At 39.0% G+C, this 25,697-nt stretch overlaps 1 protein-coding gene and 1 pseudogene across 4 annotated transcripts in view; one reads left to right on the top strand and one right to left on the bottom strand.

Moving 5' to 3' along the window:
* The window catches only part of LOC146455471 (uncharacterized), a 25,535-nt pseudogene extending 22,427 nt beyond the window's left edge, over nucleotides 1-3,108 (bottom strand). The window contains exon 1 of the transcript XR_014859019.1: nucleotides 2,987-3,108. The product of XR_014859019.1 is annotated as an uncharacterized LOC146455471 (transcript). The remainder of the gene's footprint in view (nucleotides 1-2,986) is intronic.
* LOC146455474 (uncharacterized) overlaps nucleotides 1-24,392 on the top strand; it is a 41,357-nt gene extending 16,965 nt beyond the window's left edge. Inside the window, exons 1-8 of one of the 3 annotated variants that reach the window (XM_085094132.1) lie at nucleotides 3,286-3,475; nucleotides 7,038-7,143; nucleotides 8,392-8,504; nucleotides 9,653-9,731; nucleotides 15,017-15,189; nucleotides 16,788-16,914; nucleotides 22,050-22,082; nucleotides 22,942-23,172. In XM_085094132.1, coding sequence (XP_084950258.1) covers nucleotides 3,309-3,475; nucleotides 7,038-7,143; nucleotides 8,392-8,504; nucleotides 9,653-9,731; nucleotides 15,017-15,189; nucleotides 16,788-16,914; nucleotides 22,050-22,082; nucleotides 22,942-23,007 — 864 coding nt within the window. In that variant the 5' untranslated portion in view covers nucleotides 3,286-3,308 and the 3' untranslated portion in view covers nucleotides 23,008-23,172. Of the gene's footprint in view, nucleotides 1-3,285; nucleotides 3,476-7,037; nucleotides 7,144-8,391; nucleotides 8,505-9,652; nucleotides 9,732-15,016; nucleotides 15,190-16,787; nucleotides 16,915-22,049; nucleotides 22,083-22,941; nucleotides 23,173-24,123 lie in introns of those variants that run through there. The other 2 variants (XM_085094131.1, XM_085094129.1) reach the window with 2 other exon arrangements.
* Nucleotides 24,393-25,697: the final 1,305 nt, after the last annotated feature.

Below are 25,697 nucleotides of genomic sequence, written 5' to 3' on the forward strand. Positions count from 1 at the left end.
TCTGCCACGCTTCCTCCCCGTCCTGTTTCGCAATCATAATAGTTCTTCTCCAACGTTCTTTGTAGGATCTCAGTAACAAATTGAGTGGCGCAAGAGTTGAGTGTTATGATACCAGCACTCCTTTTGATCTCGGATCCGATCTACCCATAATGTACCTAGACAGGCAGAACTTGGATTGTCCACAGCCCTATTTCTTGGCGCAATTCGTGCTCAGGAGGGAAGGAGACTTCAACGCAGCCAAAGTTCGCTACGCTTATCGATGCTGCAAGTTTGTTCTGTAAAATGTTGGACCAATCAAGCAGTGTAGTGTTAAAAAACAATAAATAACCATGTAAAAGTGTCAATGTATTTAGCGTAGAGTACTAAATGGGGATATTTTTCAGATCAAATTGGAATTTGAAAAAGTTGGCTTTTATGTAAAGGGGAAAACTGGAGTACACGGAGAAAAACCTCTCGGAACAAGAACGAGAACCAACAATAAACTCAATCTACATATCATGCCAAGTCCGGGAATCGAACCCGGGCCACAATGGTGGGAGGCGAGTGCTCTCCCCACTGCATCATCCCTGCCCTCCCCTGCTTTCTTTGGGTTGATAAAAGTAAAACTGCTGTTCAGTTTTAACAATAATTCTGCTCCTGTAAGGTGTATCTTTTAGCCATTAACAAACGCAAAGTTAGTCTCCCCACCCCTTCCCACCCCTATCCCAAGTCACAAAGGTATCCTTTTAGCCCAAAATCAAGCTAGTGATTCTCGGACGTGAGGCCACGTGCAAACGACGTAGCAGGCACACATTAGGGAGATTTATAATTAAGTTTACGGCAAACGGCAGAAAAGACCACGTGACGATGTCACCCTATATTTGCCACTCGCTGTTTTCAGTTCTCAGTAAAATTGATTAGTCTTGCGTTAGCATCAAAGATCAGAATTATTTTTTTGCACTATTCTCATCTATCTACTCATTTTTTCAAGAAAACATAAACACGAATCTCACGTTTCCGTTTGCCGTAAACGCGGTTCTTAATCTCTCTAACATAAACATAATCACCTTCGCAGCCGTCGTTTGCAAGCGTTTGGGCTCGTCACGACGGCTGCGAAGCCGAGACCAACATAAAAAAAAAAAACGACATAAAGAAAAAAGATACAATTTTTCTATGTCGTATAAATTTGGTTATCCCCTTCAGTAGCTGACATTTAGCCGTAAAAATCCTTTGCGGGATGTGTTTTGAGTTCTCCAGTGCACCACGCAGGATGAAGGCAGGTGATGAAGACGTCCTCACCAGTGAAATCTGGGTGCCCCTGAGATGTTACTTGCCTGTCATATAACTACTTACTAGAAGAGACATTTACTAGAAGGGAATTTTTAGCCAGAAGACGGCAACGTCTTCCTCCTTTTATTTCCTCGACCACTGAGATGAAAATGGCCATTGGTGACGTTCCACGCTATGGTGAACTGCTATATGCTTAATTGTTGGAATTATCTTAGAACAGCATAAATTGGTAGATTTACCTAAATATGCATTATCGAAATTGTTCGAACGATAAAATGTTCAGATTGTGTTAAAGGTCAAATGAACCAAAATTTTAGCATACAGCAGGACCCCGTTGATACGACCACCTTCGGGCCGTGAACTGTGTTCGTAATAACAGGGTGGTCGGAATACCGAGGTTGTAAAACTAAGGAAATGACTGAAATATCAATTCAGTTCGGGGCACAAAAAAGGTCGTTGGTTGTAAAAGAAAAAAGCGGTGTTTATAAAGCGAGGTTCCCACTGTACCTCATATCCCAGCAACATTTAGTGAAAAATATACAAGTATAATATTTGAAATAAACGGGCCCCTGAAGTCTAAGACCAATTAACGTCGCGAAAGTTTATTCGTCCGAAATGTTTGCGACCGATTAATGAACTGTGTTTAGATCTATACTACAAGCTCAACAAGGCTTTCGGATCCTGACATTCCTTGTGTTGGGGACTGGGTCACTCGGAACTATTGTCAAAATCACGTTCAGCAAATTAACCGCCGTTGCTACAGTCTTGGACAGACTAAAATGAAAAATTAACCCCCCCCCCCCCCAAAAAAAAAAAATCAATGGTGAATTCGCTTGCAAAGCAAAATGGGCCATTTTTCCTTCATTTAAATGGGGGGAAGGGGTGGTCTTAGTTTTTCATTTGATCTGTCCTAGATTGTAGCTCAGTTTTCGCAGCTTTCATAGCCTGTTCCAGGCTCCTAGAGAGACGCGCGAAGGGAAGGGCGAGGGGACGAAAACGAGGGGGGCTGGGCAGAGAAAAAGAGGGAAAGAGGAGGAATTTTTAGCCAGAAGACGGCAACGTCTTCCGTCTTTAATTTCCTCGACCACTCTTCTTTCCGTCTTTTTTTCTCCCCCAAACCCCCTCGTTTTCGTCCCCTCACCCTCTCCTTCGCTCGTCTCTCTAGGAGCCTGGAACAGGCTACAGCTTTCACGAAAATTGTGCAAAACTGTCTTGTTAATTTTCACGATTACGTAAAATGTTCGTGTTATTTGGTGACACTCGCACAAAAAATAAAAACTGGCTGAAGACAACAGCCTTACAAAAAGTCTACTTTTTTCACTCATGTCCTTATTTTTATGTTGGTCTCGGCTTCGCGAATTCGCAGCCGTCGTGACGAGCCCAAACGCATGCAAACGACGGCTGCGAAGGAGGCTATATTTCTGTTAGAAAGATTAAGAACCGCGTTTACGGCAAACGGAACAAGGGAAACGTGAGATTCGCGTTTTTGTTTTCTTGAAAAAATGAGTAGATAGATGAGAATAGTGCAAAAATAATTCTGACCTTTGATGCTAACGCAAGACTAATCAATTTTACTGAGAACTGAAAACAGCAGGCGGCAAATATAGGGTGACGTCGTCATGTGGTCATTTCTGCCGTTTTGGTGTAAATTTAATTCTTAATCTTTCCATTGTGTGCCTGATATGTCTTTATGTCGTGTCTGTTCATATTTTTAAACTGTTCATTTTGCTGTCATTTGATATAACCAGGCCCAACAAAATTAAAATCCACGCAAGTATAAATGTCATTACATTATATTAGTGCTTATTTTCGGCTTAAAAAAGAGATTTTTTTCCGGTTTAATTTTCCTAGAAATCTAACAAAAGGCGATATAAAATACTTGTGAACATGTTTACGGCTCGATACACCTCGGCCCAGCACGGCTACGTTCGTTCCTTGTCAGTAAATCTCGTGGCAGACAAAATGGCGATCACGAGATGAGAGATCGAGGCAGTTCCGGTTCACATGCCACTTCACTGGTTTAGGAGCTTTCATGAGAAATGGCGGCTGGGAAAACTGTCCTTATGCTCAGATGTGTTTCGGTGTGCATTTTGCTAAAGCTCGTTTTAGCTTACGAGAAGTGTGAGAAAATCGACGAGTGTAGTTGCTCAACAGATGAAGGGGAAATTAGTCTTTGGGGACTTGCCGAAAGTGGCGACCGACCGCGGTAAGCAAATCATGTGAGAATCTAAACAAACCATTACAACTGAAACACGTACATAAACATACCTTATCAAGGGAAGCCAACGGTTAAACAAACTTGTCTCCTGTGTGCTCAGTCATTTGGTTGGGCCTTTCAAATGGTATATGTGTGTATACATTAACAAAACTAAATAACCAGTGAAAGATTTACTTGAAACCTTTGACTGTTGAGTGTGGGTTTTTCCCAATGAATATGAAATCCATGCTGACTACCGTATTTACTCGAATAAGCGCCGCCTCCGAATAAGCGCCGCCCTCGATTAAGCGCCGCACATGGAACGGAATGGTTAATAAGCGCCGCCCTCGAATAAGCGCCGCAGCTCCGGTGCGGCGCTTATTTGAGTATTTCCATAAGATGATAAAAATACACTGTAATCGCTGCAATGTGGTTGTAAGCCAGCAATGGGAATTTATTTTCATCAATAGTGACGTTTTTCAGTTCGAAGTGAGTATATCTCAAGATGCTCTTTCATTCAGTTCTCTCTTCAAAATGTTCGCGTTCTTCAGTTCTTGCGTGAAGGCTGTAAACTTCGCCGGTACGACAAGCCCAACCTCCCTCTTTCTCTTCCCTGTAACTGTTGCAGTAAGGAGATTGTCTGCGTTTGCTTGTACAATCAAAATGTTTTGGCTTTGTGGTATGAGCCTTTTAATAAGCGCCGCCCTCAAATAAGCGCCGCCCTCGAATAAGCGCCGCACAAGAGACACGAAAAATTAAATAAGCGCCGCGGCGCTTATTCGAGTAAATACGGTATTTAGTTTTGTTGTCCGACTCAGTGTATATTTTCTGTGCCGTTCCTTTATTATCGTCACGCCGGAATTAGCTATATCAATTTTTACTTTTCTTTTCACGCTGTGATTAGTTATATACTTTATATTTTCCACGTTGTAATTAGCTATACTGTATCCGTCTGTATTTATATCACACCCACTAGCGGTTTCTGTTACCTGTACTGAAGGTGGATGAAGTTTCATCCAAAACATGTTTTGACATATTTCCAACCTGATGGCCCTACGAAAAAATAGAATGTCATTGTCCAATTTTCCTCCGACGATGAAAGGAATTGGTTTTCCGAGTTTTACGAAATATTGAGCTGATCAGAATTTACCAAACTGGAAAACTATAGTTTTCTTTAAAAACGATTAAGGCCTACCCAACAGCAACGAAATGAATCGTTGAATGCCCTGCCTTATGCGATTCGGGTAACAAGTTTTCCTATTTCTTTTTACTTCAGGACAATCGTGAAGTTTTAATCTTGCTCAGATTTCAAAGCTTGAAGGAAAAAACAGATTTTATTGCTTTTAATCTACAATGACTTGTCAAGCGTTAAGGCGAAATTTTGTTGTGCATGCAACATTTATAATGCCTCATGAATATTTTACTCTCTTCTTATTGAAACGAAATTGGGCAAGAAAAACAGTTTCATACAGTATTGACAGAAAACAAAAACCTTTTCCAAATACTTCTATTTATCGGTCGTATGACCCGAATGACGTCATACATAGCGTGATCCAACAATAGCCAATAGCTAGAACGGACTACTTCTGAACACGTGATGTTATGGACTGAACAATCAACTGTTTAGTTTAGTATGTAACCGTACCGTAGGGAGTTAAACTTCGAAAAATGAATCTTAGCGTGATCAGTGAAGCTTTTTTCAAATTTAAAATTAAAATTTGGATTCCGGACGGGAAGACAAAGTAAACCTTCAAATAATACTTTATTTTCTTTTTTCCTGTTCTGCAGAATTAAAGTAATATATCAAATAGCCTTTCTTGTGTATAATACAGCCTCTAAACCAATTAATAATTCTTAGGTAAAGCCAAAGCAAAACTTTACAATTTATAATTTGCTTGGTTAACTTTTAAGTTTACTATTTTATTCTATGATTTACTACAAAAAAGTTTCAAGATTTTTAAAATGAGGTATGTCGAAACTGGTCGGCACTCTGTTCGTTTAATTGAACCGGAGTTGGTTCGAATACCGACTCTTATTTTATTTTATTTTTTTATGTCTATTATTCTATATTTTTTTATGTAATTCCCCTAGCCCATCAAAATTTGATTGCTGATAGGCTATTAGTAGCTAACCAGCAAACAGCTGTTATTTATTTATTTATTGATAATTTATTTATTTGTTTGTTTTCTTTTTTTTTTTTATTCCTTAATTGATTTATTTTGTTTTGTTTTGCTCAGTCAGCTACTGTAAAATCCCCCCTCCCCACCCCCGCTTATAAGCACCCTCGGTTATAGGCCATCTGTTTGTAAACAAAAATTTTATTCCGGTGTTAAGCCCTCCCCACCCCTTCCTTCTGCCTTTAGGCCCATCTTTATCTAAACACTCCCGGAGTGGACGGAGCAATGCCTTTTAACTAACTCGTCAAGATGAAGAGCTTCCCTTGAGACCGTGACCCAGACGATGGCATTGAAGAATAACTGCTTTTCATACGTAGATCATTCTGTTCTTGCGTAAACTAGTTTACATTTACATACGAAAAACAGTGAGGTTTGTATCAAAACAAGGTCCCCCCAGCCTCGCTTCCAATCCAAGGCCAGGTCACTAAGCACAAAACTGTAAAATAGCTTATTGTAAACACACCCACGTCGGGCAGCCAGTGACAGTCTTTCTTTGTTCTCAACTGAACATGGGCATCTGGCCCCAGTTGTTCAAAAAGGGGGATAATTTTATCCACTAGATAGTTCGCTATCCGGCAGATAAAATGTGTGCAAGATTATCCCGATAGTCCTGTAATTTGTGAATAGAGGAGAAGCATATGTCAAATTTACGAATAGGATTGTGTGTAAAACTTGCCAAAAGCGTTAGTTGGAGTACATTTACTCCGCTGGATAGCGACTTATCCAGTGGATAAAGTTATCCGCTCTTTGAACAACTGGGGCCTGGTCAGTAAGAAAGTATGGTTTGTGATTTCATCATTTTGCTATGGCCAACGGACTTTGTGATCAGCATCAACTTTCTTCTCATAATATCAATACTTATTTTAATAAATGTGATGGAATGTTCTAAGCCTGGTGAATAAATGAGAATGATGTATTATTCAGTAATTGACACAGGCATGCTCGGAAAAAAATTCCGAGTGCTCCTATCAGGAGTCGAACCTAAGACCTTCCGATTACTAGTTCAGATGCTCTACCACTGAGCTACTGGAGACTTGTGGGACCTAAGGCCATTAAAATAGGTTCATGGGACAAACATCTTCCTTCCTTATTGTACCCCTGAGTTCATGACAATTAAAGATATGGTCTCCCAAGGTGAATTTTCTTGATATTTTAATATCTTCTCCCCAATACTTTTATAAGAAAAGTATGAGGACAAGATAAGAGAATTTGTTCTTTGATATTAGGGGTTAAAGGGTCAAAGGTGAAAGGTTTCTGAATAACCCCTGGGAGGAGAAAACCGAGCGGATAAGGTATTTATAAAATTAGCCACCGTTATGAGATTCAAAAGATAAATTCTGTTTAAAACAAATGATGATTTTTTTCCTTTGTAACCAAGGTTTTCATCAATTCAGGTTTGCAGACATTCCATCCAGTTATCGAAGATATAAGTCATTCAGCTGGAATCCTTGCATTCCTTATTCAGTCGACAAGAGTAAAAGCCAATGTCGTGATGTTGCAGTAAGTTCTAACAGTTTTCAGTAGATTAGCAAATGGGCAATGCTATACGTAGTGTGAAATGCATTGCAATTGATCGTATTTATATCGAAAAAGACTCAAATTCGACTCTAAAATAGATAAACCTATCAACAGGAACTTTGTACCTCGCGGAAAAATTTTTATCGTCTTCGTAGGTGTACGAGACAGAAAATACACTAGCCATCCTCAAATAAGCATCACCAACCACCCCTCCCCACCCCGTCTCCCCCACCCCCTTGGTGCAATGAAAATTGAACTACAGTCAACTCTCTCAAAGCGACCACTTCTCGTAAGCGACCACCTCCCGTAAGCGACTACTTCGTAAACAACCATTTTGTTTCTCAGTTAAATACTGTTTCAAGAGCTCTCTCGTAAGCGATCACCACTCAAATTTCTTAGACCACTTCTTCGGCCAGAAATTTGACATATTCTTTTGTTTTCTGTTTCCGGTAAGCGACCACCCAACATAATCACGTATGATCGTTAGTAAATCATTACTCAGGGGTAACAAAAGTTCAATTTTTTAAAATGACGCTAACTCGGACTGCTGACAAATAATAACAGTTTACAGACAGAGAAGATGGCTATAATTAGATCTGTAGGTAAACGGAATTGTTAAACTAATCTGTTCCAACATGTTATACAAAGCTTCGACAGAAGAATGAATGGATGTAAAAAAAATCAAATAAATTTGTTTCAATTTGCCTAATTTTAGCTGCTAAGGTAATATTTTTATGTAATTAATTAATCAATCCAGTACTAGTCTTTAGGGACCACTTTGTCGTGCCCCAAGGGTGGTCGCTTACGAGAGAGTTGACTGTACACCACACTACTGAAAAAAGATTGTAGGTAAATCCACGTTTACTGCCATGGGACTGAAATATATTATCCAATTCTTCAAACTAAGTTCGTTTATTGATATAAAAGGGGCGGTGTCACATATTTTAGTGTTACTTTGAATAGCCAAAAAACATGCTTCAATCGATGGAATCGTTATGTAGCTTTTGATTATGAAGTGACTGATGATTGATTGAAACTGAAAATTTGTCAACGATAAGAGGTATTTGTGGACTCTTAATAGGTGAGGGTAGGTCACTGGAACGGCTTTTTGGCTTCGGGAGGCGGATATTTAACAAGATACAAATACCCGGGTATTTCCTGGGGAGGGAAGCAGATTTTGAAGTCTTGAAATGATCGACCGGCACTATTAACATATTGCACTTCCAACAGGCTGGCGTTCAAACAAGGTTTTATTACTACTACGCCATTGCTAAACAAGACACAGCCACTTGCGTGTTGACCTCTGGACAGTGTGCTTTGAAATATACCGAGAAACTTTGGAGGTAAGTTTAAAGGATTCGGTGGAAAAGGTTTTTCAGGTTAAAGAAACCATTATCGGGTTGTTGATGGCGCTAGAAATTGCATGGTCAGGTGTTGTTACACGAGACAGTTTTTTCCTCAGATTTTGCAACACCACAGCACAGTCAACTGAAATCATTGTGGAAGAAATTGCGCGTACAGGCTTACCACCCAACAACCACCCCACCACCCCTCCCCCCTCCCCCAGTCCATCACCTCCAGTACTCCATAGTACTCGCAAAAGAAAATATTGAGGACAATTTCTCCTGGAAAAGCCGATTATTCTTCTACTTTTCACAATGTTGCAAGATACGTTTCAGCATATAACAGGTAACAGTTTTTGGAATGCGCGGTGTATTGAGCCATTCCCGCCGAGTGATGAAGCGAGTCTTTTGAAACAACAATATCGTCACACCAAACATAGCCTCCCTTGCATGCCTTGCAGATGCTCTTTTGGCTTGTCAGCCAATCTTGAGGAGGAAAGATTGCGTGCCGAGCTACACCAAACAGCGCACTGGAATGGTGCATTCACCAAACATGAACCACGCAGACTAGACTGTTCACAGTCCCCCTATTTTTCCGTGGGATTCTCGAGACCAGTACGCTTCGATGGAACCGCCGCCATCTTGGTTTGTAAAAGCGAGCGCGATCTGAGGAGAGTGTCTAAACTGCCAAGGGGAGCGGAAGTGGGTGTTAGTATAGTGGGGGATGGGAAGCGAAAAAATAGAGGCACGCCCCTCGAACACGAGACAGTGAGAACCTGTTACAGTCTCCCTTTTTTTCCCGCCGCCTCCCAACTCCGCTCCCCCCCCCCCCCCCCCCCTCGGTAGTTTAGACACTCTCCCCAGATCGCGCTCGCTTTTACAAACCAAGATGGCCGCAGCTATATCGAAGCATACCGGTCTCGAGAATCCCACAGAAAAATAGGGGGACTGTGAACAGTCTACACGCAGACAAGCTAAGCCATTTTTGTTGTATTACCCTGTACAAATCCTTCTATAATTTACACTATTGTTCAACAAGGGTACACTCGGGAAAAGAGGCAGGAAATGGCATCCCATACTAATTAAAAACTTCATCCAATTTGTTCTGTTTGTTTCTTCTTTTTGTTTTGTTTTTTTTCTTTTTACAGTTTAACTGTCACATTAAAATGCGATGAATCACTGGAGGGAAGAGTTGAAACGATGAACGTTCAAAAGTTCCGGTCCATTGTAAGTCCTCTGAGTTGATTCCAAAACATGCTCTCTAAGACAGACAGCATCTGAAATACGTTATAATGATTTATGCATAAGGTTCGGCTCATGAAAAGTTCCACGTCTGAATGAAAGCCGTTCCAAAGCCGAGATTCCCGGCTGAGCCAGGCGGAAAGAACGGCTGAGCCGTTCCAAATTGAAGCAGCCGTTCTCAACTGACTCAGACGCCGAACTTTTCATGTACTTAATTCAAGGTATTAGGTTCGGCTCATGAAAAGTTCGGCGTCTGAACCGGGTCTAAGATATCTTGAAGAACTATTGGCTTCAACGGCAATTTAAGACACGCGTCATGTTTTATTAATAGAGTTTTTTTCTTGAATGACTATCGGCCTGATAAATGCTCCTTGGAAATTTGATTTTCTTAAATTAAATATAAGCGCGAAAGCCAAACTCAGTTCGAGGTCAAATATGGTAGTTTAAGGAAAATGATATTTCAAGGAGCATTTATCAGACCGATCGATTGTCTCGACACCAGAAACACTCTATTGTTTTGTTTTGTTTTTGTTTGCTTGTTTTATGTTGTTGTTGTTGTTGTTGTTGTTGTTTACCACTAAATTTTTCAGTACAAACGTTTCTGAGATTTAGTGCTCACAACTAAGTTCAAAAGAAAAATTCGAAAGAACAACGTTGGGGATAAAAGTATATGAAAGCCGCCTGTTTGTTAATAAAAGTTGGAAGAATAGAATAAATGTGCGATTCTTTCCCGACCGGACACTATGCGCTGATTACGTCTCTCCGCGGATGAAAACTATCACGTTACCTGATCATTTTAAACCAACAAGATTCGGAGAAAATTTAGTGTTGACACTGAATAATACCGATGAGTGTCTCACGTGCTCCGCTTACTAAATCATTTTTATGTGTTTATTAAAGTCAACCAGAGAAATGTTGGAAGACTCCATATTATCCTCAGATAGATGGAGTCAGACCACGCTACTTTCTATTTAACGATTATTCCACGGGCGCGCGTTGGATATGAGATGGTAGATAAACGAGCCGTGTCAGCAGCGAGTTTGCTATAATCATAATCATATCCAACAAGCGTGAGTGGAACAATTTTTGTATTAGAAACAATCAGAAATATTGTTAGATCTCGCTGATTTCGCTCTGCAAGAACAACCACACGACTGTTTAATAGTCGCTATTATTTGGGCATGGAATAATGGTTCATAAATACCATGGCCGCTAAGCCAATCAAAACCCTGGAATTGTGTTAAACAATGATCCAGTTTTTAATAATCCCATTATTTAAAACCTCGTCAGAAGTTGTGAATACTTATCAGTACTACTTAATAAAAGTAAATATATGAAACATACGTGAAAATATATGTAAATATATGAAACAAACTACTTAAGAGCGGCGGTCAGGAAAAATCGAGCAAAATCTGAATTTTCTGGCGAAACTTAGCAGAGTCGATTTCTTTCATCTTTTGTCCATAATAAGGTTTTACTAAAGTAAGCATCATGGTGTGGCTTAAATTGGCCAGAAACATTTGCGTTTTGAGAAAATCAGGAAAATCGATCGAAGCCTTGTGAACTGAAAAATGATTGAATTTAAAACCGGAAAATCGCCACTTTTCATTGTCTCCCCGTTTGTTTTAGAAGAAGCGTACGAAAATCGGGATTTCTTATATCGAAAGACAATCTCTTTCTGATATGATAACCGATGAATTTGTGTTTGTTATGATATCTGGCAAATTTAAACAATTTAAAACCAGCGGCATATTTTTACAGCTGGTTTACTCTGTAATGTAGTGTCAAAGGTCAAGCACAAATTTCAGTATGTGGTATAACTCGAAATATTCTCACACTTTGGCTTTCAGTAACAATTGCCTTGATGTACTTCATACCTAAATATCAGGCTGGGTTCTCCATTGAGATTTTCACAAAAGGTCGTTAAAGTTGGCTAATTTCGACCACGACATCGTTTGGCGACCAAATGACTGCCAGTGAAAACAAACCGACGCGACGGGCAAACTGCTAATTACAGCTTCAGGGCCTTCAATAATGCTCCTATCTTGCTTTATCAGAAAGATTTCTGTTTTCCCCTCGCTTCCTTTTAACCATTATCGACGGGAAGAGAAGAAATCGAAAAGATTCAGATATGTCTAACAATGTTGCGTGACAGCAAATATGCAAATTAGTTAGATGGTCACTGAGATATGGCAGTAGGCAGTAGGGAAGGGGTGGGGGGCGGGAAGAAATTGCCAAACTTGTTCACGTTTAAAGAATGACGTAAAAAGACGACGACAAATTTCCCTTTCTCTTTTTCCAGTGAACTTGGAATCAGGCAGTAAGAATATGTCCGCAGGAAGATTTGTCTAAAATTAAAAAAAAAAGGTGGGAGCTGGAATTATCGCGATGAAGTTTAAAAGAACGCGAATTCTCTTTGTGTTTTCGAATTCGCTACCATCACCGTCATGTTATCTTTAACTCCCTACTAAAAGACACAAATCGGTCATGAGGATTTTGGTTCTTATTTCCGATTCACAAGGAAGGACTGCCTTTGCTGCTGTTGTATAAAAGCCAAATGTTAGCGGAGGAAACTGTCAGGTAATAAACAATTTATTAAGGGTTGTGAAAAGGCACTTGCAGCGTCAGAATTCAAGATTGATTGTTGTACATTATTACTGTTTTTTAATTATTTATTTTTTGACACATTGTTTTTTACGCTTCTTAAAATTCTGGGGGGGGGGTCGGGGCTCGAGTCCCCCCCTGCCCCTCCCCTTGTTACGGACGCGTTTAACAGTATGGCTTTATATACCAGCTGCTTATCTGGAATAACGAACTCTTTGTGACAACTTTTGCGCAAATGACTAGTACCCGTAGTTCTTTATTGAATTTTCTTTTTCGTAGCGACCAGCAACAAAAACCGTCAATGCGAAAGATACACCGGAGGAACAGACTTAAAAAGATACACTCACTGATTTAAGTGTAGAGCGAAATTTTACTTCTTCCTAAGATAGAGGGGAAAGGGGGGTGGGGGTGGCTTAATTAAATACATAACCTTATTTCTTTTTAATTTCAGCCTCTTCATTTCACTTAGACCGTCATAAGCTGCTTCCCTTGTTCTAAAGATTAAAGGAAGGTGCATGCAGACCTAAAAATCCTAGCATTAGGGCGTGGCGAAGACACAAACTTCACACTTTTAAGAGCTGGGACCAGGCTTCTTTTCCTTCAATTGAAAAGTTTTCAATACTTTCCTTTAATAGGGATAATAAGTCTTTAGCATGGGCGTTACACAAGCCTGAAAAGCTGTAACTATGATGTCTTACTTTCCTCAAGAGAAGGACCTTTTTACGAGGTAGTGAACAAAAAGTTGTCCACCACAGTCAGTAGCACTAGGACTAGGGTTCCAAGCACAGAAAATAAAAATAATAAATAAATAAATAAATAAATAAATAAATAAATAACACTGAAAACTTCACGTTTAGTCTAATTAACGGCTTTCTCCGCATCTGATGAACTGAAAATACATCTGAATACTAATATTTTGTGCTGGAAAAGACCGAATGTGCAAAAAAGTAAAGTGTTACATCAGACGTTTTTACAGTTTATTATACATAAAAGGTAATGGAAATTATGTAAACGCATACCTGAACCAACTGGAATAAACAGTCCTAGTATCTTCCATAGCAAATAACACGAATTTTTTTCAAGTCCTCGTTCTAGTTTTGCGGCTTTTTGCGCCTGGCTGTCATGGCTTAATACCGGCGGAGAAGTTTGACACTTATTTGAACTGACCTCGACGCCAGCCCAGAGACGAACGGTGTCGAAGACAAATCGTCAATTCCGAAAGGTGAAGGAGATGAACATTCATGGTGAAGGAGATAAACATTCTTGTCAGAATAAGTTCAATTTCGGTTTCTACATCGGCTATTGACAAGGAAGCCTTGTGACCGGCGATGTTCCTTTTGCACTAGTTTACTTCAGTTGATCTGCTCCTGTCTCTGGGGTCGTAAGAGCAAGGACCTCCGACCAAGGAGCTAAAAGACCACCTCCATGCTTCCATGACAGCACAAGAATATCAGACCAAATTTAAAGTGACAAATTTTCCAGTTTCCTTAATTGAATTTATCTTACATTTACTTCACTAATTCAATTTACTTTGGTAAACACCAATGCGTGATATTATTAATATTCACTGATTATTGGTGATTTCGGAATTTGTAAAACGCAACCCTAACTATTTAGCGAATTAAAAACAGAATAGGAAAGTTTGACCGGTCTCCAATTTTTATTTCAGCGAGCATTTTACCATAGTCATAGGGGAGAACTTCAACCCCACAGATTTCCCTTTGATGCGGTTTCATTGGCAATCTGACACCTGAGCGAACTCAAGAAATGGACATCGAGACGCTTACTGCTCCTTACTAGATATGGTTTTATAAGCAAAAATCTCACAACGCAAACGAGAAAAATCGGTTCCCAGACCGGACTTTACCTTATTGTAATTAAAGATTAAAAGAAATTTGTTTTCATTACGCTTTTTTGGTATATGTAAAATTAGTCTGTTTATTGTCACGGTAACGCAACAACGGTTGTTTATTTAGCCGTTGTCGGAATTTTAAACGATGGTGACTTCAAAACGGTCGTGTAAAGTGCTTAACTCAAAACCCAGGCTGATTTTAATACATTATCAAGAACAACGTTACATTACTTAAAAGGCAAAGTTTAAGAAAAATCGGCGTTATACCACATAGCGAAAACTATCTTTAAAATTTATCCGTTTTTGCGGGATTTTTCCTGTTTAGAAAAGGGACATTTTCCTAAGCTCTGTTTGCTTTTATTAATAATGGTTAAGTCTAGTTCAAACTTTGCTATAAACGTGCGGTGCTTCCGCTGTCAATACCGAGTATAAAAATACCATGGATCTTCTTTCCTTCCAGATGAAGAGTCAGTTCAGAATATTAATTTCACACTGCCGTGCGGGTACTTTCGGGATCCTCGCGGGTCAAATTTGTTTATCTCAGTTTTCTAGAACGTTAAGCGCTCCTAGAGAAAACTGAAGGCGGCAAATTTGTTCTCTACTTAAAGGCTTTTTGTAGCCAGAAAATGAGCGAAATTGATTTCTCGAGTTCTGCCACCAAATGCTTGATATTTTCTGACCGCCGCTCTTAATAGCGTTCTTCCCCACCAATTCTCAGAGGTGAAGAACTGAGCCTTAAACAGGCTGCAGGATCGTCTTCAAATGTTTGTCTCTTCACCACCCTGATCTTCATTCACTTTTTCCTTTTTTTTAGAATACTGTTTTGCATTCCTATTATGCTTGCCCAAAGTCTCCGCCTGCGCCGCCTACATTGGCTCCTAAGCCGTCTTCACCTTCCGAGACTGCACCTTCCAAGGATAGCAGCTCTGGGGATGGTGCCGCATCCCAAAGCTCTGGATTGAGTTTAGGAAGCAAACTAATTATAACGTATGAATACTGAATGAACATATTCATAAATGAGAGAACATTGGAGCTATGTACGCAACTTAAGCAGTGGCGAAAAGAACGGGATTCGAACCCATGACCTCTGCGATTCAGGTGACGATGCTTTAATAGCTAATTTAGAAGAGCCCTTCTCAGATGTCATGGGTTCGAATCCCGTTCAAGTCTGAATTATTTTCAAGCTTTCTTTTCGCAGCTACTTAAGATGCGTACATAACTCTGATTTTCGGTTATTTGTTTAATTCTTTCATCCACAGTTCAAAACTCATTAATAATTCATAAGCCCACTGACCTATCAAATGGTCGATAATACATCACTTGCAGTGACTTTATATCGATAAACCTCTTCCTAATTAGTATGCGGTGTTTTGCCAGCTGATAAAATACTCCTCATTAGTATGCGGTGTTTTTCTCGCATGCTAATTTCCAACGTTCACAAAAGCATAATTGTTATGAAATTTATTGCCACACGCTTTTCCAGGAAACTCGGCTACGTCTCGTGTTTTTAAACCCGATAAAACATTCCTGCTCAGATTCTTAAACATTATTTCAAATCTGTCATCTTCATTTTTTTGTCTTCCAATTCGCGAATGAACAAATTTGTTATTAAAATCGTAAGGGCAGAATATTGGAGAGGAGCGTTTTCCTAAAACTTCCTCAAAATAATCTTGAGCCAAAATGTCACCCTTTGCAAAAAAAACTTTCAGGTTCATTTTACGAATAGGAAGACTAGGAAAAAAAAGACCTCAAACATTTACGTCGTGCCCGAAAGAAAGCGAACCGTTTTTTTAGACTATTAGTTATGCTAAGTGATGATATGGTTTCCTGTCATGGAGTACATACCATACTAGTTTTTGAGCTGCTGTCCTTCCATGTGTTTCTCTTCGCTATTTGGATACGGCGCCAGAAAATTCATTAATTTAAACTACTGGGGCAGATTTACGAAACCTTCCAAAGTTGAGATGCATTCTAAGGATTGTTTGCTTTTTTGGGGGGGAGGGGGAGGTCGTTTGTGTGTGTACATGTTTTGCTGCTACGAACACGAATCAAGAGAGCATGATTAGTACGTATTGCGATTTGCAGATACTACTCATGTTTAATATAAAGGAATTTCTGAAAAATTTTCCCATGACCAGGACTGGTCGAATGCACTATTTGGAAAACTTAAGAACTGTAGGAAACAAGCCGAAAGGGGGTTTATTTACTTATTTATATATATTTTTATTTATTTATTTATTTATTTATTTGTTTATTTATTTATTTATTTATTTGCTTGTTTATTTATTTATTTATTTATTTGTTTATTTATTTATTTATTTATTTATTTATTTATTTATTTATTTATTTATTTATTTATTTATTTGCTGTTCTTGTGATAATTGACCTTTTTTCACACTACGACAGAAAAGCGCTTTTGCAACAAATCGTGAAAATAGAAAATTCATGGCAGGAATGACGTAAAATTTGCGGAAACTGCCCAAACAGCCGCAAAAAAAAATAACAGGACCCGCAAATTTTATGCCATACTTAAATATATGTTAACCAAGCAGTAATTAACATACGTCTTGTCTTTTCTTTTCCAGGTTTTGCTGCCTTTTTGTCGCCTATATCATTTTTGGAACTTTGATTAACAAATATGGCAGACATATGGAAGGAAGGAAAGCTTTACCGAACCACGCGTTTTGGTCAGACTTGCCTCATTTAATGAAGGTAACTTTGTAAAAACAGCTTCGATGTCAAGATTGCTAAAATTTGCAAATAGGCCATTTTCCAGTCGCTGTTAACCTCGTTATGAAACTTATTTAACTTTCCAGATTTTCGTTATGTCATATACGCCACTGGCTTCATCTGGTGAATTTTTGTTCACTTGTTAGGATGGCGATACGTTTACTTTTCATTCACTTGGAAACTTGTGTGGGAAAGCTTCGGATGGCAAAGGTTATACCCCCATATAAGAACATCACCAAATGATGCTCATAGAGAAATGTTGTTGGCTGAGAAGAATTCTGTGCAGTGTATCGCTCTCTATATACAAAGATTAGATCTGCGCGCCAAGAAGGAGACCTTGGGCTTACCTCACAGACAATAAAAAACAACGTGAGTTCGTTGACAAATCAAAGCAATAACCAAAGACTTAGTCAAAAACTAAGGATTCACTTAAGTCTGGTGATTATTTTTGCTCAGGATTTTTATAGTTGACCTTAAATTCGTAATTGACAAACCATAATTTTTTTATTTTCGTCATAGTTAATTGAGGGAGTGGTTAACAAACCTTGCAATGAAAATATAGTCCAGGAGCATGTGTGATGCCGTGGGAATTTCGTGAAGAAAGCAAGCCACTATTCTGAATGTGTTAAGGGGACCCTAAATTACATGAAAAGTTTTGGTGGCAACTTTGGAACTTGCTCAGACGGGTTTTATGGGCGGTCGAAAATGTGACATGTATATCCCAACATGGAAACGAGGCTCAAACATATAATTATCTATAGCTATCCATTATTTGCATAAAATTGAACCAAAATCGCCACAATTGTGCAAATTAATGTTTCAAATACTAAAACGCGCTTTTAAGAGGTTACTAGGGTCACGTGACCAAGCTAGCACGAAAACGAGGTTCACGCGAAAGCTGCACTGGAAAGCCCTTTTACGTCGATCCTGACAAAGACAGAGATTGAAGAAAGTATGGCAGATGGATGTCATTCGTGTAACCAAACATGTTTATATGGTAAGGGCTATCACGTGACCATGCTCACATGAAAAGGAGGCTGACACAAAAATCACATTGTTATAAATGAAACCTTAGTAATTTTACCAAAATGACAATGTTTTAACGAAAATATTTTGTGAATTGTTTAAAGATAGAAATATGACAAACATTGGCCAGGCAACCAGTTTAATCAAAAATATTAATAGTCTGACATCTTGTCACTTTTCATAGCAGTGATACAATGTAGCCAAAACATTACAAGGGAATCAGATAAACTTTCTTTCCCATATTAGATTCACTTACCACAGGAGGTTACTGGTTTATCGAAATTTACCATAGCCTTCCTAACAAAATATCTTAGCATGGTTATCAGTAACTGTTACTGGTTGTCCGTGTGGTTCACTCGTGTGTATACAATGATTTACAATGTTCATTTGGACTATAAACTAGTCGACATCATCTGAAATGTCCTCTTCATGTAAACAGAGAAGATCTTCCTCCTAAACATCGTTATCACAGGTCTTCTTATTGTCCGAGCAGGTGCAGAGGTCTGTGCAGTTTAAACCAGCCTTGCGGCACTGACAGCGGTTAGTGGAACACCTTTCCTTGGAGCATCCATTCTTTACAAGTTGAAGTATCGCTTCAGGGGCTGGTGGCAGGTTTGTCATGATGGGTACCCAGTCATCTTGGTCCATTTACCATCCATACTGCTGCGGTGATGGTAGCGCTGGGTTTGTTATTCTGTCGCTGTTCCAGATCATCAACTGGAAATGCGCTCTCAGGATTGTCTGGTGCAATACGGCCTGTGGTCGTGGATGCCTGTCTGATTGTGCTTGTTTCTTCTTGAAAACGAATTATCCTAGCTCTTTAAGAGTCGTTATTGTTGTTATCGGCTGATATAGAAGACAGACAAACTTCAAATTTTTTCATTTGGATGAGCAGCTTGCCCAAGTTCTGCAAGGGCAGTGATGATGGATAGATCCGCCTCTGCAAATACCTTCCAGCAGAGAAGCTTTCCCTTTCCAGAAAAAACTCCCTGTGTTGTTGGCCCCACTTAGGGCATGGAATGCTGGCAATGCTGCTATCTTCTCTGGCCAAAGAGTTTGAACAATCGATTTCAGCTCAATAATCCAATGGTGTTGCCCTCTTCCCGTGACAAACAGCGTGTTCTTGCACAATTTCAGATAACGCGTAAGAGCAAGGACGAAGACATCTGTATCCGGAGAGTGTATCTGTAGTTGGGTTGCACCATAAGCCGTAGCATCGAGGGCATGCAAAATCATCTTTGTGTCGGCTTCCTCTTGGTTGCTCCGTAAATGTCCCTTGTCCTTGTGTGTCGCTTGACGTTCACTTCCCCATGCTACCACCAGTTGCCTTCCACTACGATCAGCATACTCTTTAAACTTTTGGCCCAAATAGATGGTGAGGTCCATCTTGGCCTTCCTGTGTGACAGGAGTCGTTTCATTGGAACTTTGGCAATGTGCATTGTTTCGGTGATGTGGTAATAGACTGGAGCTTGGCCTCCCTGCCGTCTAACCCTGGTGGCCGCTTGAGTGAAAAAGGATAAATCATATCTGCCAACAATTAAACGCACTTCATTTCTTCCAGTGTATGTCGGCAAAACACGGTTGCTGAAATGCTCAGCCAGCTGTGCGCAATTTTTGATCCACTCTGGCTTGTCAAGTGACTGAACTTCTGCCATCCCATCTACAGTAGCGACTTGCACTTGATCTTCATTTGGACTAGCTACTCTCCTGTTGTCGTTCAGCTTCTCTAGAATGTTCATTAGATTACTCTCGGATGAACAGTGAAGCATCGTCCCAAGAACAGCAAACAATGATCGCGGGACTATCAAAAATTCGTATTGGCCTACAGTCTCCTTTATATCAATTTCTGGCCTGGTCTTGCACACCATCATCATACACGCGAAAAGGGACCTATCCTCTTGAAGCTCCACAATCGTGTCTGCTGCAGGCACCTTTACCATCTTAATGCACTGGCCGGTCTTCCGTGTTAGTAGTTTTCTCTTCTTTAAGGGCGACCAAAGGTTAACTTTACCGCACTGGACTCGTTCTTTTGCAAAACAGTCAAACAGTCTCCTGCCGATCTCACTTTGTTCACAAAAATCTTTCTTTTCCGTTTCTGGAATAACCACCTTGGTCACTAGGTTGAACAGGTCGGTATGTGCATCAGAGAATGAATTCATGAACCTTTCAATGGTGCGTGGCTGTTAACTGTGCTAAACCTTTCTCTTCACGTGCTAAGAGAGCTTTAGCGAGGTTATGATGACGACCTTGAAGTTTGGAAGACACCCCTGTCATGTTCTTGGCTTGTTCAGCTAGGCTTGCAAACTTTTTACCCATTTTTCATGTTTGTGTGATTTTGAGAGCATCTAATGTATTTTTGGGGAGGGAGAGAGAGGGCAATTTTTAATGTAAGCGCTTTTCAAATATTCTAATTAATTTTAAGTTTGTAACTTTTGATGTGTATGTTATCAAATAAATAAAAACATTATTATAGAACATAATTATAGAAGATATATTATAGAAGATTTCATTTTTGTTTTCATGAATTATTTACATAACTTGTGGACACGTGTCTGGGCTAGTTATGTTACACTCAACAGTTAATCTTATTATTATTATCATCATCATTATTATTATTATTATTATTATTATTATTTAGATAGTCCTTATTTATTTATTTTTTATCAACTTTTCGACGCTTTTTAAACTATTGAAAGTGAGAAATGAAGTAGGAAATAGAGCAGAAGAGGATAAAAGAAGAATATCGCGTTGTATTTTTATAAGCTTTGTATTTTTAGGCTGGATAATGCAATGTAGACTGAGAATGTCTTCAGCTGTTATCCATTTCACGATATAAATAGTGTGCAAAAATTGATTTCCAATTATGTTGTTGAATTTTATTGCATGCTAAATTATTATTATTATTATTATTATTATTTTAAAAATTATTATTATTATTATTATTATTATTATTAGATCACCTTTCCTTCATTTTCATGATAGCCTATTCATCTTAAGGCCCTACCCTTATAAACACATTTGAATGCATGGGTGTTATCAAGCAACAATACTTCATACCTCATCCTTTTGCAATGTTCCATGCTCTTCAGTGCAGCTTTTGTGCCAGCCTCGTTTTCATGCAAGCATGGTCACGTGATAACCCTCACCATATAAACATGTTTGGTTACACGGATGACATCCATCTGCCATACTTTCTTCAATCTCTGTCTTTGTCAGGAGACATTAAAGGGCTTTCCAGTGCAGCTTTTGTGTGAGCCTCGTTTTCGTGCCAGCTTCGTCACGTGACCCCAAATATCTCTTAAAATCGCGTTTTAATGTTTGAAACATTGATTTGCATAATTGTGGTGATTTTGGTTCAATTTTACGCAAATAATGGATAGCTATAGAAAATTTTATGTTTGAGCCTCGTTTCCATGTTGGGATATACATGTCACATTTTCGACCGCCCATAAAACCCGTCTGAGCAAGTTCCAAAGTTGCCACCAAAACTTTTCATGCAATTTAGGGTCCCCTTAACACATTCAGAATAGTAGCTAGCTTTCTTCACGAAATTCCCACGGGACTTTATTTCATGACATTTGCTGCCGGACTAATAACGGTGCTGCAATTTATGTTGGAAGCGCAGTGACCGAGCACAATCCTTTGTTTTAATGTTCACCCTACAGTTGAATATCTTAACAGGAATGTTTTTAATCGTCAGTTGCTCCAACACCTTTAAAATCTATTGTGGTTTGTGAACGGTCAAGGCCAAAAATGCTAACAAAAACAATATAACAAAGAAGTTTGCCAGGCTTCATAACCATTGCCTTTTATTAACAATGATCTCAGCCTCAAAGTTCTTATAAAAAAAGAATGTACATTAAAAATATTTGAATGTAAAAAGATTCCCGCCTTTTGTGCACGCTAGTTCCACTTCAACTCGAAGTTTACGAATACGGTCTATTGTTCAGTGTTCCTTTCTTTGTTTGCTGTAAAAATGATAAAACAATAACGGACCAAGGATGTGTATCCTTGAGGAACTCTACGGATTATTTCTTTGGGCGTGGATAGTTGGTTTGATTTAATCCTCGCATTTGTTTTTCTCTTTTAGGCTAACAGCAACGCCTTGCAGAATCTTGCTCAGGTGAGCAGGTAACAGAATAGAAACACAGCCCTGGAAATATCTTTCTTCTTGAATTGTGAGGCAACAATTATTTCCAACATTTCTAAATTCCAATTCGATATTGATAATGTCCCCAGTTATTGTTGTGTTATACTTTTCCAGCAAGCTTCTTATTTACAACAAGAAACAAGTTCTTAAAACGTGTTCACTACAAGGTTACCCAGCAACCGGCAAAATCCGTTTCAGGTCTTTGCAATTTGAGTATCTGACTGTGCATGATTGTCTCAAAAATGTGATTGGCTAAAGCACAGAATGAATAAGTCAATGATCATCGCAGTTTTTCAGGGACTCGAACCAATGACGTCTGCGATGCGGATGCAGCACTCAACCAACTGAGCCATCAAGCCAACTGGGAGCTGGTATATAGATGGATATATCTACACTGAAAAGGAAAAATTTGAAAGTTTAAAATCAATATTAAAAGTTTCAACAAAGAATTCTCTTATAATAAGATTCCAGATCGAATTGGAATTTGGACATGTTGTTTTTTTGAGGAGAAAGGGATTGAAAATCGGAGAACCCAGGAAAAGAAAGCGCTCGGAGCAAGACTCAACCCAAACATACAACTCCAAACCCGGTCCACATTGGTGGGAGGCGAGGCGACTGCTCTCACTACGGCGGCATCCCTGCTCCCCTAAAGGTTCAAATCTCCGTTGTAACATATACACTAGATATAAATGTTTATATAGTGCACATACTAATGTATACAAGGATACATGAATTGTTCAATATGTCAGTATATTTTCTTTCCTAAAATCTGATCCATGCACGGCTCACGCGCCTTTTTGAGTTTTTTTTTTTTTTTTTTTTTCTCATTTAGACTGTAGTCAAGCTCACTCAACACATCATCAAGCTGCAAGCTAAATTGGTGGTAAGGGAAGACTAACAAATGAATAAAATCGTGGAATTTTCCCAGTACAGAGAACTTCAACTCCAACTAACGAGTTGCGTGCTTTACTGCTGTCAATCATAACTATGGCAAAAAAGTACAGAATCCGACAAAGTGGATCGAAATGATTTCCGTCAGTAACAGCGTACCGCGAACATGACCTTTCGATCCCGTTGAGCCAAACGTTATTATTTTCTTAGAGGTCCGCTGCAGTGATTGGCGGCAGTGAAAAGTGAAAGGTGAAAGGTTGGTTGAATCTTAAACTTCAGAGACGGTCTGTTATTAAAAGGAGCAGCAACAGACCCATATAAAATTCTTGAGGGGCAACGGAGCAACCTATCTACTTAAGCGCAAAAAGATGTTTTCCGCATATTTTCTAAATTATGTTCATGGCAAATGGTGCAACGACGATCTTGATTCATTGATTGATGGATGGATGGATGGATGGATGGATGGATGGAGGGAGGGAGGGAGGGAGGGAGGGAGGGAGGGAGGGAGGGATGGATGGATGGATGGATGGATGGATGGATGGATGGGTTGGTTGATTGGTTGATTGATTGATTGATTGATTGATTGATTGATTGATTGATTGATTGATTGATTGATTGATTGATTGATTGATTGATTGATTGATTGATTGATTGATTGATTGATTGATTGATTGCTCAAAGAAGGTCTGCAAATACTTGTTTTTTTAACAGCAGAGAAGGCCAATCGTCTCCATTTATAACACTTACTTGAACAAATTATTAAGTTTCTAGAAATACATTTTGCCACCACTTAAAACGCATCCAGAGCTGATGATTTAGTTTACAGATGAAAATTGACATTCATCCAAGTAATCATTGTTTATGAAACATTTTTGTCGCACATCAGTGATGAACTGGATCCTTTTTTTAGGCAATTTCCTTTTGATATTCTCAATGTAAGCCCGATAAACCATAATTTTGAGTACTAAAGAATGAACTATTTTAAATCTAAAATTTCATCTTGTTTGCACGCTCAGGAACAACACCTCCTTGGTCCCTTTTACAATACATCTAAAAGAGAATTTTAAACTATACATGCAAAAAGACTACTTTTTCATTTTTTTCTCCCTAAACCTGAATGCAGGGTGGAAAGTGAAGAGGACGCTTCAATTCAGCTCAAGGTCGGTCGTTACAAATACCGATGCTGCATGTTTCTTCTGGACATGACGAGTCTTAAATTAAATCGTAGGATGAAAGATGAAAAATATTCTCAAAATAAAAAACAATAGTTAATAAGTTGATCAGCAGAAACCAAATAAGGGCGCATGGTGTGGGATAAACAAATAACTCCAAAGTTTAAGGGAACAATATGACTAAAAATTAAAAGGTTATGTGTAAGTGTATGTTGCATTATTACAGCAATAAAATTACTTACAACTGCTGTTAAATATCTGCGATGTTTATTGTTGAACAGGATTTCAGTGTTGGATCTAGCTAGGACCGAGAAGAAAGGCTCCTGTGAATCCGTCTCTCTTTCTTTGGTTGGAAAATTGAACCCGGGGTGGCCACAATTTTTTAATCTCTTTTTGACCCCTAGTAGATTGAGAAGCCACACTATACAGATCGATAATTTTTTAAACATGATTTTAGGGAAACGATATTTTTTTCGACAGGATATAAACGTGGCCGTCCAGAAGAACAAAAAAAGAACCTTTTTTTATTTAATACAACCAAGGTCTCTTTAAAGTATGACCTTTTGCTGTTCTCGAGCGACTGAAAAATGACTAGCCTCAAAGGCTCTCGATCAATCGACATGAAACAATCGAAATTCCTTTAGTTTTCAAAGGCTGAATTTCAAACAATTGCTCAATGATCTTTTTCTTAGCTCTTATTTTCCGCAGCAAACAAATCATTCTGCGTTTTGTTTTGTTTCGTTCACAATTATCAAGTTAGTGCATGATTGCATCATTAATGCAATAAAATTACTTAAAATTTCAATGTTCACTGTTGGTCAGGATCTAAGTGGAGGCTCGAGGGATGAGAAAGGCTCCGGAGAATCCGTACCCTTCTTTTTAGAACAAATTGAACCGTGGATGGCCACAATTCTTAACCCTTTAATCTCCAGTAACACTACAATCCTACTGAGATAAAACTGTTGAGAACGTTTCGAGGAATTTCAAATGTCACTGTAAATTTATACATGAACAATTCAGCTATCCTGCCCTCTGCCTCCTATCAATATTGTGTCATCGCTGAAAAATGCCTGGCAACCTGGTACATGGCCGATCCATTCGGCAGCCATATTTGATACCGAAAAAAGTGTGGCGAAGACGAAAATCAAGGTTGTGTCATGCCGAACAAAATACTCTACGATTCGTCAAGCATGTTGCCGCGTGTCCCAAAGCCTTCGCTTCCGTCCGCCATTTTGGAGTCCTTGGGGACGAGGTTGTCTGATTAATTGCGAAATTGAAAAATGGAGGAAGTATCTTGTATTAAAAGATTTATTTTATTTCTAAGAGCTTCAATCGCCTTTTTGACTTTAATTTTTTGAATTGTTGCCCCCTTGATTAGCACAATCGGCCTGATAAACGCTTCGGACCGGTGAGTCTATTAAATTAAGTTGAAAAATTGCGACTTGATAGGTGCTCATAAATAGTTCCAGGGATATAAAATTTTCTTTAATTAAGATAGTGAAAGTGTAGCACAGCCATAGGAAAC

The sequence above is a fragment of the Pavona decussata genome, unplaced genomic scaffold, assembly GCF_977016875.1.
Source record: "Pavona decussata unplaced genomic scaffold, jaPavDecu1.1 SCAFFOLD_273, whole genome shotgun sequence".
NCBI classification, from domain to species: domain Eukaryota; kingdom Metazoa; phylum Cnidaria; class Anthozoa; order Scleractinia; family Agariciidae; genus Pavona; species Pavona decussata.